At 40.5% G+C, this 19024-nt stretch overlaps 1 protein-coding gene and 1 non-coding gene across 2 annotated transcripts; one reads left to right on the forward strand and one right to left on the reverse strand.

Moving 5' to 3' along the window:
* Nucleotides 1-15753: 15753 nt before the first annotated feature.
* On the forward strand, nt 15754-15894 carry LOC133067593 (U4 spliceosomal RNA). Its single transcript, XR_009695364.1, has one exon. It is a non-coding gene; the product is annotated as a U4 spliceosomal RNA (small nuclear RNA).
* A 2708-nt stretch (nt 15895-18602) lies between these two features.
* LOC133066816 (small integral membrane protein 27-like) lies at nt 18603-18767 on the reverse strand. The gene is given in 1 exon segment (XM_061158231.1): nt 18603-18767. A coding segment is annotated over 1 exon segment (165 nt).
* Nucleotides 18768-19024: the final 257 nt, after the last annotated feature.

A 19024-nucleotide genomic window follows, 5' to 3' on the forward strand; every position in this document is an offset into this window, starting at 1 on the left:
TGGACCACTGGACCACCAGGGAAGTCCCCTAAAACCTCAGATTCTTATAATGGTTTATGAAGTCTCTAAATTTTCTCCGTCACACCTTTCCCCACTAATACTTCTCTCACCTTGTCTGCCACCACACTCTCATCCCCTCTACTTCAGCCACATTGGCCCCATACCTATCCCTGCTTCAGTGCCTTGCGTGTATTGTTTTCTTGGCTTGGCAGTGTCTTTTTGCAGACAACCACAAGGCTCACTATTTCATCATATATGAAATAGATGCCCACCCTGCATTTCTATCCTTTTTACCTTATTTAATCTTTCATCATAACATTTTATCACTATCTGACATTTATCGACTTTAAAATGTTTCTTTTGTCTGTCTTCCTTCTCTAGAGTGGAAGCTTCACAAGGGCAGGGCTTTGTTCTTTTTTCATCGCTGAGTTCCCAGGGCCTGCGCCTGGGCTTGGCACATAGTAAGTGCCCACTACTGATTTGTTGAGTAAATATGTGAATGAATGGGGGAGTTTCAGGTCATTCCCATACACTTGCCAAAAGATTGCCTTATGCAGGTGCTTCTCCATTAGCTTATGCATATGTGCATGTTCCCAATAGCGTGCCAGAAGACAGAAATTCAGAAAACACCATCCCAGTTGAAATCCATGGTCCTTTTGACACAGTATTCTCTGGCCAACAGCAATCCAAGGGAATTAGGTCAAAGCAGATATGTACACTTGATAGCACATTGCCATTGTTAGGCTAGGTCTGCAATTCGGACTAGCTCAAACAAACAAACCAAGAAAGGAATATATTGGTTCCAGTAATTTGAAAGTATAATGGATATTTTTAGGTATAGCTGGATTGTGAGACTCCAATGAGATAATAACTTTGTATATATCTCTTGGATTCTTCTTTCCTGGATTGGCTTCATTCTCAATCAGGCTCTGTACAGATGATGGCAAAGAGAGCCTTAGGCAGTTGGTTCCAAGCTTATGTGGTCCCCAGCCCCTACCACAATTCTATGAAGTTGGCAGGCGCAGGCCATAAAAGGAAGCAAATCAGAGTAAACAAAAAAATGACATTGCTGCTCTGCTCCTCATGGCCATTTGTAAAGTTGATTTATTCAGAATTTTAAAATGTATTTTTATTTCCTTGAAGTCATTGACATCGAGTTGTTGTTTTAGATTCAGCTGTCTTTGATTATCATGTTTCTTAGAGCCCCATGTTTGTTTCCTCTGCAGCTCTTTCTGGCATAATGTTATTGTTCCTAATAGCATTGATGAGTCTTTGGAAACTTTAGACCAAACACAATTCAAATGCTAGTTAGCCCCTTTGGTGCTGCTGTCATGATCTGATGAAAATTATATAGACTGGGGCAATGTCTACGGGATCTGATGCAAGTGGTGTGGTCCTCGCCACCAAAATAGGCCTTATATCACCCTTATCCAGAGGCAAAGATTAGTCAAATTCTGCTCCAAAGTAGATGCAGCTTGAGAACAAACTTTCAGCTTAGGAAGTCAACAGGTTCTATAGGCATTTCAGTCAAGAGATTTGGGACTGGTCAGTCTGAGTCCTTCTTTTAACATGAACCTGGGCCATTGTTTGCTCAGTCTGCTTGATCCAGGGAGTGGAATTGACATCTTACCTTATTCCTAAGATAGATGGCCTTTGCCATTATAAAGTCACAGTTCAACTCATCCCTAGAGAGCTCTGGGTGGAGAATTTCAGGAGGGAGATGAGGAAAATAGAGGGAGAGATTAGACAGGTCAAGATTTAAAATGGGGGAGCTACAACACTAGTTCTGCTGATTTAAATAAGAAAAGAGTTTATAAGAAAATATTGTGAGGTGGCTCACAAGATGACTAGAATGGCTGGAGATCCAGGCCCAGAAAATCAACAGGAACATAGATTTTGTGCATTGCAATTATGTTCTTCTAAAAGACATGTTGAAGTCCTAATCCCCAGTACCTGTGAAGGTGACCTTTATTTGGAAATAAGGTCATTGTAGGTGTATTCAAGTTAAAAATGTGGTCATATTGCGTTGCGGTGGTCTCTGACTCAGTGACTGGAATCTCTTTTAAGAGAAAGAAATGGGAAGTTGATACAGTGAGACCCAGGAGAAGACACAGGTAAGAAGGCCATTGGAAGATAGATGTGCAGACGGGAGTGATGCAAACAACCACAAGCCGAGGGACACGAAGGATTGTCAGCAATCCTTGGGTAGTTTTAAGCTACCCAGTTTGTTGTACTTTGTTTTAGCAGCCCAAGGAAACACACAGTCAGGAAGCACTGTAGTGGGAACCTCAGCCAGAATCATGCTGAGTCTGCAGATATGATACAAGAGTTGCTGCTGGTTACTCATGCTGGTGGCCCTGGCAGTGGTGCCCTCTCCTCTGGTCCAGGATGAATGCTCCATTCTCCTCGTTTGCTTGTATTCAAGTTCTAGGTAGGATTGTCTGACTGGATAAAGTCTGGGTCACATGTGCCTATCCAGGGTGACCAGAGGAGAGAAAACAAGAATCTGGGAATTTGGAAAGTTACACAGTGGGTCTTTCCCAAAGATAAGACAGAACTTCAGATGCCAGGCAACCAAAAAAGTCACTGTAACATGTATATGAAAGAAGGCAGCTATTTTAAAATGTTGTTGCATCCAGCTCTTTGTGACCCCAGGGACTGTAGCCCACCTCCCTGTCCCTCACCATCTTCTGAAATTTGCCCAAGTCCATGTCCATTGCATCAGTGATGCCATCCAGCCATCTCATCCTCTGACACACTTCTCCTGCTCTCAGTCTTTCCTAGCCTCAGGGACTTTTCCAATGAGTTGGCTGTTTGCATCAAATGACCAAGATACTGGAGTTTCAGCTTCAGCATCAGTCCTTCCAATGAGTATTCAGGATTGATTTCCCTTAAGATTGACTAGTTTGATCTCCTTTCTGTCCAAGGGACTCTCAGGAGTCTTCTCCAGCACCATGGTTTGAAGGCATCAATTCTTTGGCACTCTGCCGTCTTTATGGTCCAGCTCTCACAATTGTGCATGACCACTGGGAAGACCATAGCCTTGACTATATGGACCTTTTTTTTGGCAGAGATAATGTCTCGGCTTTTCAACACACTGTGTAGGTTTGTCATAGCTTTCCTGCCAAGAAGTAATCACCTTCTGATTTCATGGCTGCAGTTACCATCCACAGTGAGTTTAGAGCCCAAGAAGAGGAAGTCTTTCACTACTTCCATCCTTTCTCCTTCTATTTGCCATGAAGTAATGGGGCTGGATGCCATGATCTTAGGTTTATTGATATTTAGTTTTAAGCCAGCCCTTTCACTCTCCTCCTTCACTCTCATCAAGAGGCTCCTTAGTTCCTCTTCACTTTCTGCTATTATAGAGTGGTATCACCTGCATATCTGAGGTTGTTGATGTTTCTCTCACCTATCTTGATTCTAGCTTGTAACTCATCCAGTCTGGCGTTTCTCATGATGTGCTCAGCATATAGCTTAAATAAACAGGGTGACAGCAGTCAGCCCTGTCATACTCCTTTCTCAATCTTGAACCAATCAGTTGTTCCATACAGGGTTCTAACTGTTGCTTATTGATCCATATACAGGTTTCTCAGGAGACAAGTAAGATGGTCTGGTATTCCCATGTCTGTAAGAGCTTTCCACAGCTTGTTTTGATCCACATAGTCAAAGGCTTTATTGTAGTTGGCAAAACAGAAGTAGATGTTTTTTCTGGAATTCCCTTGCTTTCTTTATGATCCAGCAAATATTGGCAATTTGATCTCTGGTTCCTTTTCTTTTTCTAAACCCAGCTTGGATATCTGGAAGTTCTTGGTTTGCATAATGCTGAAGCCTAGCATGCAAGATTTTAAGCATGACCTTACTAGCATGGGAGATGAGTGCAATTGTCTGATGGTCAGCACATTCTTGTTACTACCCTTCTTGGGAATTGGGATGAGCATTGACCTTTTCCAGTCCCGTGGCCACTGCTGGGTCTTCCAGATTTGCTGACATATTGAATGCAACACCTTGATGGCATCATCCTTTAGGGTTTTGAATAGCTCTACTGGAATTCCATCCCATCCACTAGCTTTACTAACAGCAGTGCTTCCTAAGGCTCATTTGACTTTTCAGTCCAGAATGTCTGGCTCTGCGTGACTGACACCACCATCGTAGTAATCTGGTTCATTAAGATCTTTTTTGTACAGTCCTTCTGTGTATTCTTTCCATCTTTTCTTGATCTCTTCAGCGTCTACTAAGTGTATACCATTTCTGTCCTCTATTGTGTACATATTCTGTCCTTTAAAATGTACATTTTAAAATGTAGTAAGTTGAAAATAATAATAATAACACTGAAATTTGTTAATAATTTGCATTTTGACATAAACTGGAGGGACTGCAAGTTTATCTTTTAATTTCCTTTTAGGTTCCTGCTAGAAGTTTGGATATATTGTATATATCTTCATGGCATATACTTGAGAATGTCACATCTGAAAATGCCATTTGCTGGGCATCTCTGCAAAAAACAAAGCAGGTGTATGTTGAAGTAGATGTTGTGTCACCACAAATTTGAGCAGATTGTGAAGAAGGCCATAGGCATTGTACACTGTGGAGGAGTGTAGGCTCTGAAGCAGGCCTCTGGGACTTGAGCCCTGGCTTTCCCACTTACTAACTAGCTATGTTATTTAACAGTGTTTTAACCTCTTAAAGCTTTGGCTTCCCTGTTTGCCAAGTTGGGATGATAATACCATTGTAAGGATTAAATGAGTTAAGCCACATACAGTGCTGGTATATAATAAGAACTAAAGGTTAGCTACTATCTCCTTACCAAGTTCTGATCTTTGGAGAGGTTCTCTTTATCTTTTTGGGGATAGCATTTCTCAGCACAAAATTAAACAAAAACCAAAAACAGTATTCAAACAGCAAAAATATTAGTATTTTGCTTATACCATCTACATGAAACTATGTGTCTGGGTGCTTTACCTCTCCAGTCCAGAACCAAGATCAGTAGATGGTCGCAGGCCTCCAGGGACAGGGACTACAATGTATGCTTTGCAGTTATCAGTTGTTCAATAAATATTTGCTAAGTGTACTGGGCAAGGCAAGCAAGGTGCTTGGCAGTTGCACTACTCATCCTAGAAAACCTCATTGCCTTCCATATCCCCATCTCTTTCTGAAGGTTTCTTACATTTAGCTTGTCTTACCCGGTAGCTGTCTTGCATGCTAAGTTGCTTCAGTCATGTTCAACTCTTTGTGACCCTATGGACTATAGCCCACCAGGCTCCTCTGTCCATGGGATTTCTCAGGCAAGAATACTGGACTGGGATGCCATGCCCTCCTCCAGGAGATCTTCCCAACCCAGGGGTCTCTTGCATTTCCTGCACTGGGAGGCAGGTTCTTTACCACTAGCACCACCTGGGAGGCCCTGGTCTGAGTCAAATCCTGATTGTGGAAGTTAATCCACAAATTTCCCTGATCTATCTTAGAGGAGACTTTGTGCAAACAGAGAGTCTTCCTTGAAGAGGTCTAGTGGATCGTCACTAACTGACCCAATCAAAGCCACTTTTGGAACATACTAATTGGAACTTGTAGAGAGCGCCAGAAGTTGGTAGTGGAGGAAGAGTTCAAGAAGTACACAGAGCAAAACCATGAGTTAGCTGAATCCAGAAACATATGCTTGAGGGAAAGAGAGAGAATTAGTGAATTGCTTTTTGCTGGCAGCAGAAATAAAGACAGGCATGCATACTGGCAGGCATACCAGTGCTGTACATGATCATCTCATTTAAAACATATGGTAACCCAATGAAATAGTTGCCATGCTTATTCTCCATTTTACACATGAGGTCACTGAGGCCTAGGGAATTGAGTGTCTTGTTAACAGTCGTGAAGTTAGAGAAGCTAAGTTGGATCGATACCTAGGACCAGCCTATAAGCAGAAGCTGAGCAGCTGAAGCCACCCCGGGCAGAGTAATGAGCGCCTGCCACTGAGACCACCACAGCTGTGTCCCAAGTCCTTGTCCAGGCCTGCTTCACTGGGAAGCCCAACTTTCACTGACTGTGTATAATAAATGCTCCACTGAGGAAGGAGAGAAGGAAACTTGAAAGGCTTTTGTTTGCTAAAGGCTCACTACTCAAGGTAGGGTTCAGGAACAGCAGATGTGGCATTACTTTGGGCTTCCTGGGTGGCTCAGATGGTAAAGTGTCTGTCTGCAATGCTGGAGATCCCTGGGTCGGGAAGATCCCCTGGAGAAAGAAATGGCAACCCACTCCAGTACTCTTGCCTGGAAAATCCCATGGACGGAGGAGCCTGGTAGGCTACAGTCCGTGGGGTCGCAAAGATTCGGACACGACTGAGTGACTTTGCTTGACTTATTAGAAATGCAGTATCCGGGTGCTTCCTCCAGCCCTCCTAAATCAGCCTTCCTTTTAATAATCAACACAATCTCTACATATTTGGTATGCCCATTAAAGATGGAGAAACACTTCTCTGAAACATTGGTTGTCACATGTAGCTGCATATTGGGAGTTTAAAAAAATACAGTTGCCTGGGTCTCTAGCCCTGGGTCCTACTGATTTAATTGGTGTGAGCTGTGGCCTGGACATGGTGCCTTTTGGCTCCCCAGGTGATTCTAGTGTACAGCAGAAATTGAGAACTCCTGACTCTAAAACCTCCAAACATGGTGTAAATAACTGATATGCAAGGGGCTGAGGCATAATTTGAATGATGACTGTGAAATCATGAATATCAGTTAAAGTCAATACAGATTTGTTCACCAAATCACAGGTGACAAGAAGTGCTTGAAGCTATAGAAGGATTAACCATAAAATAAAATGAGTGATGAAATTAAAATTACTGTGGATGACTACTTCCAACTTTTCCCCTTCTCCTGCCCACTACGGAAGACCTTGCTTGCTCATGTTTTTTCCTCTTCCTGCTCTCAAGTGAGGGTTCGGTCTCTTGAGTGCTTAAATGATACAGGCTCATGAGGAAAAGGAGGAGAGGTGGAAGACAGAAGGTAGTGGCCAGAATAGAGCTTTAAGAAGTTTGGTGGTGGGTTTGGAAGAGTGAAGTTGCTAAGTGTGGGTTTTGAGAAAATGGGAGAGGATTAAAAAATATAGGGTAAGTGTGGAAATTTTACTGATTAGAGTCTCATTAGCATTTTTAAGAGATGTGAGGAAAGCACTGAATATCTTTTATAAAAAGTTCTTGTATGGAAATATACATAACAAAATTTACCATTTTAATTTTTTAAGTATACTGTTCAGTGGCATTAAGAATATTCACATTGTAGTGCAACCATCACCACTGTCCATTTCCAGAATTCTTTCATCATCCAAGCAGAAACGTGACCCATTAGATAATAACTCCTCATTTCCACTCTTCCCCCACCAGCCCCTGGTAACTACTACTATACTTTCTGTCTCCATGAATGAAGCTTGGTACCTCATACAAGTGGAATCATGCAATATTTGTCCTTTTATGTCTGGTTTATTTCACATAGCATGTGAATTTCTTTTATAATTTTTTTTAACCTCTTAGACTGTGCTCTATAAATTATGACTTGTTTGGGAACTGAAGCATGTGTGACTTAGCTTTTTTAGTGTGCATTAGTGTAGTGCTGCTTTTCTTGATAGGACTTGAACTTAGGAGATGATTATACTAAGAGGTAAGCCAGGCCAAAAGTAAAAATAGTTTCAGGAAAGGTTGAGATAACCTTGTTGATGACAGAGCATGCAGGCTTTTAAGGAAGACCGATATCTAAGATTGACAGTCTGTGATACTGCTTATAATTGCTTCATCCAGTTTGCTAGCAAAGGCTTTTTGGTATTTCTGGTTGAGAGTGGGTCACATGCTCTTTACCTACTCCTGTTTTCAACTTCTTCCCAAACTAAAGTGCTGTTTTAACAATTATCGCTCCCTCTTCTTGGCTGTGGAGACATTGGTTGATTTGGTTTGTGTGAACAAAGATATTAATGTGATGAGAGCAGGGTGGGGGTTTTTTGGTTTTGTTTTTAGAACAGTATGCTTTAAATCTCATGGGTAAGCCTTAGAACACATCAATAATTTCTGAAGTGATCACTTGGGCTTTATCCCACAACTGTTGAAGAACAGGAAGATAGAGGGACATCACCATTTTCTCTCAGAGTATTTTAGAACATTTATGATCAACCTGTGAGACCTTTTCAGGAAATACTCAAATTGTCATGCACTAGTTATCTGATTTTTCACAGATTTTTTGACATTGTTGCCTCAATTTTTTAAAATTTTATAAGTGTGAGTGGCTGTGCCTACCTAGAATTTGAGGAGCTAGCATCTACATGGAAAGCTCTCAATAAATTATAGTTGCCTGTGTTGATTCTGTACCATGATAATATGTCCTTTGCAGACATCTACACTTTATAAAGGTAGAATGTGGAATTTCATCAGCAAAGAAGTCCATAGGTATTGTTATATAATACTTCTTTATTAATAAGATAATAGCATACTGTTGTCTTCAGTTGGCCTCATTAAAAGCAGAGCCTGAGATAGGGCTTCGACTGCTCTTGGTAAGAATCTATAAGGTAATGAGGATAGGAAGGGAAAGGGCCCAATTAAAGATATGGCTTAAGATAAAGTCAAGCCTTCTAGCTTGATGTTGCAGCATGAGGGGGAACCGCTGGAATATAAGTGCTACCACAGAATCATCCCAGGCAGCAGTTCAGGCTTTCATTATGTAGTGGGACCACTTTAGGACTCTAAAACTTTTATGGAAAGCTTGTGGAACCATCAAGAATAGCTATTTGCTGTGACATCTGTGTCCACTAACTTTAAAATGGATATGCAGTAGAGCCTCTTAACCAACCGTTAGTGATGAATCAAGCCAAAGTGGCTTCACAATGGAAAACAAAACATTTATTTGTTCATGAATTTAACTTCTATTTCTTAAACATCTGTTAGATGCATAGAAATGTACTAGGAACAAAAATCATGGTCAAAACAATAAGAATTATCAATGGAGATTTTTCAATTACTTAAAAAATAGTTTGTTGAAACAGGACAGCCATAACCATTTCTTCCAGGATTTTCAGTCAAGTACCTAGGCTGATAAAGGGAAACGTGGTGTTTAAACTGTATTTTTGAAAAAGGATGCTACAACTTGTTTAAATTAGTTCTATACATGACTAGTTAAACTTGGAAAGTTGAAACATTAGCAGCAAAAGTGGTACCCTGTTTCTGCTTCAAGCAATTGCACATGAAAATCAGGGGAAATTTGTGGTAGCTGAGGTAGGGCTTTGGAAATCGGTAAATTTAAAGTGTACCCTTTGAAATTAATCTAGAAATCAGTGGGTTTTTTAACATAAAAGTCTGTAACTCTGTCTAACATCTATTGAACAATAAGTACTTTTAGATAATAATAATAAAGGTTCTTATGGAGTAGGCAAAGAACTAAATGTTTTCATTTTGACTCAAGTTCTTGCCCTTATGTTTATCTGGTGAACTCAACCAGACATATGGAAACAAAAGGAGGGAAAAATCCACAAACTTCCTCTAACCTTCTGATTGTATGTGTGTGGTGTGCTCAGTCCTGTCTGACTCTTTGTGACCCCACGGATTGTAGCCCGCCAGGCACCTCTGTCCATGAAATTTTCTAGGCAAGAATACTGGAGTAGGTTGCCATTTCCTACTTTAGGGGATCTTCCTGCCCCAGAGATCGAACCTGTGTCTCTTGCATCTCCTGCATTGGCAGGCATGTTCTTTACTATTGAGCCACCTGGAAACCTTATTACTAAGCCCATGTTGTGCTGTGCTGTGCTTAGTCGCTCAATCATGTCCGACTCTTTTGAGACCCTATGGACTGTAGCCTGCCAGGCTCCTCTGTTCATGGGGATTCTCCAGGCAAGAATTACTTAAGTGGGTTGCTGTGCCCTCCTCCAGGGATCTTCTGGACCCAGGGATTGAACCCAGGTCTCCTGCATTGCAGGCGGATTCTTTACCAGCTGAGCTACCAGGGATGTCCTACTAAGCCCATATTTGGGAATAATAATTGGTGTACTTCATACAGTGAGCTGGGAAACATGTGTCTTGTCATGGTTCTTCTTTCATAAGCAGCAGAGATGAAATTTGAATAACTTAAGCAGAGGGAGAGTTTACTGGAAGGATATGTAATAGTTCTTAGAATAGAAGAGAAAACTTAGGCACCTGGCTTGGAAAAGACAGGAATCATTATGACAGAATCCCAGGATCCAGGTAACAAAAATGGATGGTCTGTCTTCAGAACGTGTCTGCTGCATTGAATCCGCTTCTGGCATTTTTTAGTCTATGACATTTTACTTAAAGCCCAAATTTCATTTATCTCAGTATTTCATTTGAGTGTAAAATTATTCTAGTTTTCTTATAAGTTTAATTTTCCATTTTCATCCTCCTGATAGAAAGGCTAGCAGAGTCCTTTGTGTTTCCATGTCTCCTTTAAAGGATATTTTTCTCCTTTTTACTCTGGTATATATTCCTAGCCTTAACATTGGTTCAAATACAGGTGTACTTACATTTAAAAGCAGATATAAGGAAATGACTGCACTACCTAAGCTCAGCTAACAAGAGCTAAAGTTAGAAAAACACATTTTCTTTTTATTATTCCTGCACAAACCATACTACTAGTCTTCATTATCAGAGCATTACTCAAATACCTTCACTGTTTATTTGTTCATTCATTCACACATTCATTTTTATTTATTCACCAAACAGTTATTAGCTCCCTACATTTGTTATGCTTTATTTTTTTCCCTGGAGCTTCCCTGGTAGGTCATTTGGTAAAGAATCCACCTGCAATGCAGGAGACCCCGGTTAGATTCCTGGGTCAAGAAGATCTGCTGGAGAAGGGATAGACTACCCACTCCAGTATTCTTGGGCTTCCCTTGGGGCTCAGCTGGTAAAGAATCTGCCTGCAATGTGGGAGACCTGGGTTTGATCCCTGGGTTGGGAAGATCCCTTGGAAAAGGGAAAGGCTACCCACTCCAGTATTCTGGCCTGGAGAATTCCATGAACTGTATAGTCCATGGGGTCGCAAAGAGTTGGACATGACTGAGTGACTTTCACTTTCAGAGTTTGTTTGGCTTTTAAATGGACTTAGGAAAAAGGAAGGTAAGAAGGTTTCAGTGACATTAGCACAAGCTGGTCAGAGGGGACCAGAAAGAAATTTGTGATGTAGTTTCTCACTTTTGAGTCTGTATCACTGACATAGTCTAAATTTCCGGATCCTGAAGCAAAAATTAAAATAACTTATTGTTTCTGATCTTTCCCATCCTCTACTTATCTGGGCAAAGAAGGAGCTTAGAGGACAAACGGTTAAGTGCTCCTGAAGGGCATGGGACTCAGGGCTCCCAGGTAAGGGTGGAGCTGGTAGGGTTGTTGTCTTATAGAAGCAAAAATAGCAGTCCTACAACTGACTTTTTATCTGCTTACTGCTTGTATTCCCATTATGTCAGGTGATCTAATAACCTATGATACCTTTTCTTCTTCAAGTCTAGGGTCTGGTATTGCATTTGGCTGTCATATCTCTTTAGTCTTACTTAATCTGTAACATTTCCACAGTCTTTCTGTCTTTTATTAGCACTTTTGAAGAACATAGTCCTCACTGCAACTCCTCCCCTGTCCTTTTTTTTTCCCCCCTCTGGCCGTGCTGTGCGGCTTGTGGGATCCTGCAATAGAAGCTCGGAGTCCTAACCACTGGACTGCCAGGGAATTCCTGAACCCTGGCCTTTTTAAAAATAGAATAATCCTCATTTTAGGTCTGTCTGACATTTCCTTGTGATTAGATTGAAGTGATACATTCTAGGCCAGAGTACCACATAGGTGATATTGTGTCCTTCTCAGGGTACCATGTCTGTTCACCTTGGTAATGTTAATTTCAATGACTTGCTCAAGGTGTTTTCCAAATTCTCCATTATACAGTTAGTGTTTCTGTCCTCACTCTTGCATCTAGAAAGAACAATCCATGAGGAGACACTTTAAGATGATGCAAACATTCTGGTCCTCATCAAAATTTTCTCTAGGTGTAGAGAATCTTGTCTGATCTAATCTTCATTATCATGGTTGCAAAAGAATGGTCCTCCAGGTCTAATACTACTTCCCCACCCACCAGTAAACCATTGAATTTTGTTACAGCTGAGGATTCCCTTTTCCCCTCATTTAATTTTTATTTACTGTCTCTTTATTATTGATATGGACCTGTGAATTCTCATTTTTTAGTTGTTTATAATTGATTGCTGTACTTCTTTTGATACTCAAATGCATATATTTTTGCTTATGTAAATTACTAGGCAAATGTAGCTTTAGGCAGTTTACCAACATCCAGTTGGGTTATAGCCACTTAGCCCCTTCGAAAGTGTAGAAATTTGGGAGCCGCCGCTCTGTGTATGTGGCATACATATGTGTGCTTAGATATGAATAGACAATAGCACACAAAAAACTGATCGCAGGGCCTACTTTGAGAGAAGGAGACTGGGGGAGGGGGACAGGGGTTTGAGGTTGGAGAGAAATTTTCACTTTTATAATATTTGAATTTTTTTAAAAATCAGGGACATGTAACAAGTTATCAGTTCTTTTAAAATGTTTGTTTTCTTGTTGAACTGTTATCAGCAAAATCAGATCAATTTGATTCTGCCACTGAGGAACACATTTTGTTTTCCCTGTTACTAAACTTCTCAGCTTTATGTGAAAGCTTTCTAGGCACACAGTCTTCACTGCCTATTGTAGGATTGTTTGGGGATTACCCTTAGTTCAGGTCTATCTTTGAAAGCAAGCTTTGAGTACAGCACTGCAGATTTTGACCCCTGGCCCTCAGTTCTCAGACTCAGAGTGTGACTCTAGCACCAGTGTTAATGCAGTGTAATTGTCATGGTAGTGGAGTGCTGCTTCCACCCTTACCTTCATTCTAGAAAGTTTTGCAAGCTGGTAGAGGGGAGACTGTATGTGAAGTTGTTAGATCAAGTGCTCATTTCAAGCTGATTTCTCAATCATTTGGCTGCATGTGTCCTAGGTAAGTAATGATGGCTGGATTTGTTCATGGCAGTGCTTTGGAATCTTAATAATTCTCAGGGTGTCTGCTATTGGGTAGCTCTCCTTTCCACATTTTAGATAATTGAGACCATTTTTTTCCCTATAAATCTACACACAATATATCCTAAAGTTTCTTCCTCACTTAAAATAAACCAGTACATTCAAGACACTCGATCTCACTGTGGTAAGAAATCTCTGAACCTTGCAAAGCTCTGGATGCTCTGGCTCAGCAGAGAGAGCTTTGTAACACACAACCCAGAGGGAAGCTCCGTTGGCCCCCTCACAAGCAGCCTTGTGTAATTACTCCTCCATTAAGCCTGCATGCAGACCACACTGAACTCAACCATAGTCATCCTTCTTGAAAAAAATAAAATAAAGTGGCCTTATTATAAACATGGGCAAGCTGGATTTTTTTGAGGGGCTTTTGCATTTTGGAGCCTTGTGGTTTTCTTCATCTATTTGATAATCATTAACATGCGCAGCAGTTAACCTTCCAGCAATGTGAAACTTTATATCTGAGCTTTGCAGCATCTGTCTTGAAACGCAGACTGAGGTTTGCTGAGGCTGTTTTTATAATCACTGGTGGTAAAAATCAGGAAGATGCAAAATGGGCGTGTATTGAAGTGTAGTTCATCCAACATTCTAGACCTTAAATTAGAGTGATGAGCATAAACACTGCAAACAGAGTTTTTTTTTTTTTTTTCCAACTAAATTGCAATTATATTTTAAATTACCTACAATTACCAGAAACCATCTCAAAGCTAGAAATTAACTTCTTAGGCACTGGTCCCAGCAGATCAGCTGTTAAATGGACCATCTTGTATAGCTGACCTCCCACTCTAGTTTCACTCACACACAGCCTCACACAAACCAAGCAAGGCAGAGCCCCAGGGCGGAGCACACGTTTCACAGTCACGTGATAGGCGTGACAGCCCAACAGTATCGTGCAGCCATATTTTTACAACTTCCTAAATTACAGTTTCATCCAGGTTCATGGCGTTTTGCTGAAATACTGTGCTTGTTTTCTTTTTGCGAGCAAGTGACCATTTTATTTTAGATTTTAGTTGAATTATGTTATGCAGCAGGTTTTATCATCTGAAATTTAGGAGCCACTAGGACTATTCCTGACTGGTCACTGTGTGACCTTGGTTAAAGTTCTTATCTTCTGGGCTTCAGAATGGTAAGAATGGTAAGGGATGAGCAGTTGGGAAAGTGCCAGGTGGCCTTCCCTCAGAGCACCTGCCAAGTGGCCTACATACAGGAGTAGATGCTTCTCCATCTTGTAGTCAGTCTGCTCCCTGGTCCTGTGTTGCCACCTCCCTTTCAATGAGAGAATGGGGATACTTTCTGGCTAGTATATAACTCAGACCATAGTTGAGTTGAATTCAACATGGTAAAGTACTTTAAAATGTTGACATTTATACTTAATACATTTCAGAATGGATGAACTAGTTTAAACCTCACGGCCTCTTGTTTCTCCAGGAACCCATGATGATCCTCTTTCTCTTGAATCCAGTTTCTTGTCTTGAATTCACTCCCCTAACTGTCCCCAAAGTGATTTTTCTGAAATGCAGAGTAATGCCAATTTCCTTCTTAAAATTTTTCAAATTTTCCATTTGCCAAGAGCCATCCTGATTAGATCCCTGCCAGGTTCTCTGCTTCACACTTCACTTCCACAGTATGAAATTATTTTCAATTCTCTCCCATACACCACTCTTGTATTCATGTAAAACACTTTGTTTTGTACTGTTGATTTTTTCTGGCTTGCTCTCCCTATCGCCTCTCCACTTGGCTAAATCTTATAATGGTGTTTAAGACTGTTTAGACCATACTTGGACTGAATGTTTGTGTCCCCTCAAAATTCATGTTATGGGCTTCCCTGCTGGCTCAGCTGGTAAAGTATCTGCCTACAATGCAAGAGACCCAGTTCGATCCTTGAGTCGGGAAGATCTCCTGGAGTAGGAAATGGCAACCCATTTCAGTATTCTTGCCTGGAGAATTCCATGGACAGAGGAGCCTGGTAGGCTACAGTCCATGAGGTCACAAAGAGTCAGACACAACTGAGCATGCCCAGCAAAATTCATATATTGAAATCTTAACCCTCGATGTCATGGTATCAGGAGGTACCTTTGGGAGGTGATCAGGTCATAGGCAGAGCCTGCATGAACAGGATTAATGCCCTTAAAAAAAGAGGCCCCAGAAAGATCCCTTGTCCTGTCTGCCATGTAAGGTTGCAGTGAGAAGACAGCCATCACTGAGGAGGCGGACTTGCACCAGACACCAGATCTACCAATGCCATCATCTTGGACTTCCTCATTTCCAGAATTGGAAAAAATAAATTTCTATTGTTTATAAGCTCCCCAGTTTGTGGTATTTTGTTATATCTGCCCAAACTAAGACAGACCATATTCCCCAGAAATCCTGTCTGAAAGTCCCTACAGTCTAATAGATAGTGCTTTTTAATTTATTCATTTAATTAATATAAAGTTGAATGCCTATTATGTACTCAGTGGAATTAACTAATAAGGGTCATTTTCCTCTATGAGTCGCTCTGCTCATCCCTAGGTATCAGGGAAGAGAGGAGAGTGTTCAAAGAGAGCGAGTTAGATTTCCTGGTGCACATTATGGGGAGGGTCAGATGGATGACCTTTAGGGCATGTTTGGGAGGCCTTATCTGAGAGCTGGAGAAGGGTGATGTAGAACAAATAACTACAATCATTTCTCTCAACTATGAACTCTATAGCTTTGCGCAGTGGCAGTATCGTAGCCAATGAGGTTTATCCGAGGCGCGATTATTGCTAATTGAAAACTGTGAACTCTATAAAGTTGAACTTGAGCCTAAAATAAAAGATGTTTTTTATTGGACTGACTAACAGTAAGTTTGGTTAATAATGTGCTAGACCTTATACTATTAATTATACTATTATACTATTAATGCACCCTTCCTTATACTATTAATGATGTAATATTGGAGTTACATTAAAATAGTTAGTATGATTAGGGGATAAACCAGAAAGAGGATTTGTTTTGATTATTCTGTGCCCTATAAGTCATATCAGTGACTTGATTAAGTAATGCTTCTTTAACCCAGCTTCTGGGGGATTTTTGAGAGATAGACAAATTGGTGTAGAATTAAAAGGTGTCAAATAGATGGGATAATATATCTTCAATCCCTTTATATCAATAGGAATGCTTTCGGCATCAAGAGAAAACCTAACCAAAGTGACAAACTATTTTACTCATATATAACATATAACAAGCATTCTGGAGGTAAACATCTGTTGGTGACTGGTAACAGTACGAAAAATACAGAGCCAGCCTTTCTCCAATTTTGTTGACCATTCTCTTGTGCTTTGCAAGATGGTTGCCATAGCTCTAGACATGAGTCTATATCCAAAACAGGAAGGGGGTGGCAGAAGGAAATGTGTGACAGTATCATTTCTCCTTTATATTAGGAAAGCAAGGATTTGCCAGAACTCCTGGAGACTCTTACTTATACCTCACTAGGACTGAAACTGCCTCAATGGCCGACCCTAGCTTCAGGAGAGCAGGAAAGCAAATATATGGCTTTTCTAGTCTCGATAATGCAACATGCCAAGTAAGGTAGATTTGAGAATGGGAGATGGGCTAACCAACCAATGACTTCTGCCACATGCATCCAGTTTAATTCTCTTAGAAGTCATCAGGCTTCACTATCACTTATCAGTGCTTTGGTCTTTAGGACTCTTTTAAAGTAAAGGTGGCAGAAATATGAAGTTATACATTGTTTATAAATTTCCTTGGTTACTACAGCAAAGTGCCTGCATCTTCGACAGCCCATTTCATGCCTGAGGAAGAAGCATTTGCTTGTGGTGCCAGGGAAATTTTTTGAATCCAGTTGTTTGGATAGTTTTGAAAAAAGTGCAAACAAAAATGTCTATCCTTGGTTTAATTTTTCACTCTTGTTTATCCATGGGTGCTTCTAAGAGCTTTTGCAAGTAAACCTTCCAAATCTTAAACTAAGCGTGGTGGGCAAACTATCTCACAGTTTACAACCGATCAAGAAGAATAACAATCCATTAATTCTGGTGAGGTAACCTCAGGAAAGGGGGCATGTGGAGTGAACCAGAGGGATTCTAGCAAGTGTGAAGGTTTGAAACCATACTGTATTCTCCCTGTGGTGGTATGTCCACAGACACCTCTCTGCTTTAGGAACACATGTGGCAGAATATGCTCTGATACAGTTGGCCTAAGGGCAGTACAGAGTAGTGTTTAAGATGTAAGCTCTGGAGCCAGTCTGTCTAGGCTCAAGTCCTGCTTCTACAACTTACTAGCTGTGTGACCTCAGACATGTTACATAAACTCTCTGTGCCTCTAAAGCAGACAGTAATAGTACTCAGCTAATGGTACCTCTTAGCTTTTGTCATTGTATAGTGCTATTATATAATGGTAATGTCCACCAGGCCAAGTAGGTTCTTTGCTTCTTCACCTTTCCCTTTTTGCTGCTGTGCGTCCCTTTTGGACATTTGCCTATTATAGAGGAAGCACTTGTAAATACTCATTAATGTTTAAGTGCTTCAGAAGTAGTAGTACTTCATCACTCTGTGTACACTGTGCTATGCAATATGTATTATTATCACAACTTCATAGAAAGAAAAGGAAGTTGAGAAGAGTGGTGAAAGAACTTGTCCAAGCCACACAGCTAGTAAACTTGTTGGAGTTAGAATTAGAACACACAAGTATTTTGGGCTCCAAGATCTGCCCTTACTCCCTCTGTGGCACTATTGAATTGAGTTATAAAACTTAAATTAGCTCTTTATGTACATATCTTTTTCTCTGCATGTAATTTTCTCATGCTCTGTGGGAAAGATTTTGAGCCATAGGCATCTTTTAGGACATCTGCACAGCTCACAGTCATCTTCTCTTTCTAAAGACCGTTTCAGAATCCTAATAAAGGAGGCCCCACTTTTTCAGAATACAAAACCCTTCTTTCCTAAGAGCAACCCATTCCATATGAGTATCATAGGCCCGACTACAGGCTTACCAGAAGAGGCAGCATCACCTAGGTTATCCCAGTAAATCAGAGACCCCATCCCATAAACTACCTTAATTGATACAGGAACCGTACTTGATCAACTCAGATCAGTAAATCATTCTTTCTTGGGACTTCTTCCTGGAGTTATTTAGGAAAACAAAACAAAATATATTTCCTCTCTTTTGGAGTTTTTAAGCTTATATAGAATTGGAGTCTTCAGCTTCCAGCTGTCATTCTGTTGGTGGAGAGGACCTGTTGAAGAATTAGAGTGTAAGGGCCTGATATTGTCATTTATGATCCTTGAACCAGATGTACCTGAGGCCAGATGAATCTCCTATTTATGAGAGTTAACAAATTCCCTTAATTTGCCTACATTTTTTTGAGTTAGATTAATGCCACCTGCAGTGAAGAATATTTATTAATATGCTTATTCCCCTTCCTTATCCAAGGGTGTGAAAATCTTTTTCTTTTTTTAATTCAGAAACTTTGTATTAAGGATTTTACTTTAAATTGACACACATGTCAAATAAGCATGGGGTAAACGATTGTATTTGCATGGAATGAAATCCAGAAGAATTAAAAATCTTCACTCATCCTGAAGATTTTACTTGGGTATTCCTTCCTTAGCTGTCATCATATAGCTACAATTGATGCATAGATGATGTATCCCCAGGACAGCAATATGACAGAATACAAAGCTGAATAAATTTGGCCCAGTGTGTGGCAACTCACTGGCTTCATGGTAAGAAGACGACAAAAGTTCAAAGCATGGGTATAGGATGCAGGCTCTAGAATAATCTCTGGAGTGGTTTAAAAAAAAAATCTCTCTTGAGCTTTTCTTTTTCTAATTTTCCATCCTTTCTGAGACTTCACAATTTGGAATTTCGCTCATGCTTAGAGAATGGGACATTCAAAAACCAGAAAAGAAAAGATAGGGAATGATGCTTTTGTTAGTATTGTCATTATTAAGGTGAAAGCAAGAAATTTCAATTGTAAAT

Source organism: Dama dama, chromosome 12 (genome assembly GCF_033118175.1).
Source record: "Dama dama isolate Ldn47 chromosome 12, ASM3311817v1, whole genome shotgun sequence".
In the NCBI taxonomy this organism is placed as follows: domain Eukaryota; kingdom Metazoa; phylum Chordata; class Mammalia; order Artiodactyla; family Cervidae; genus Dama; species Dama dama.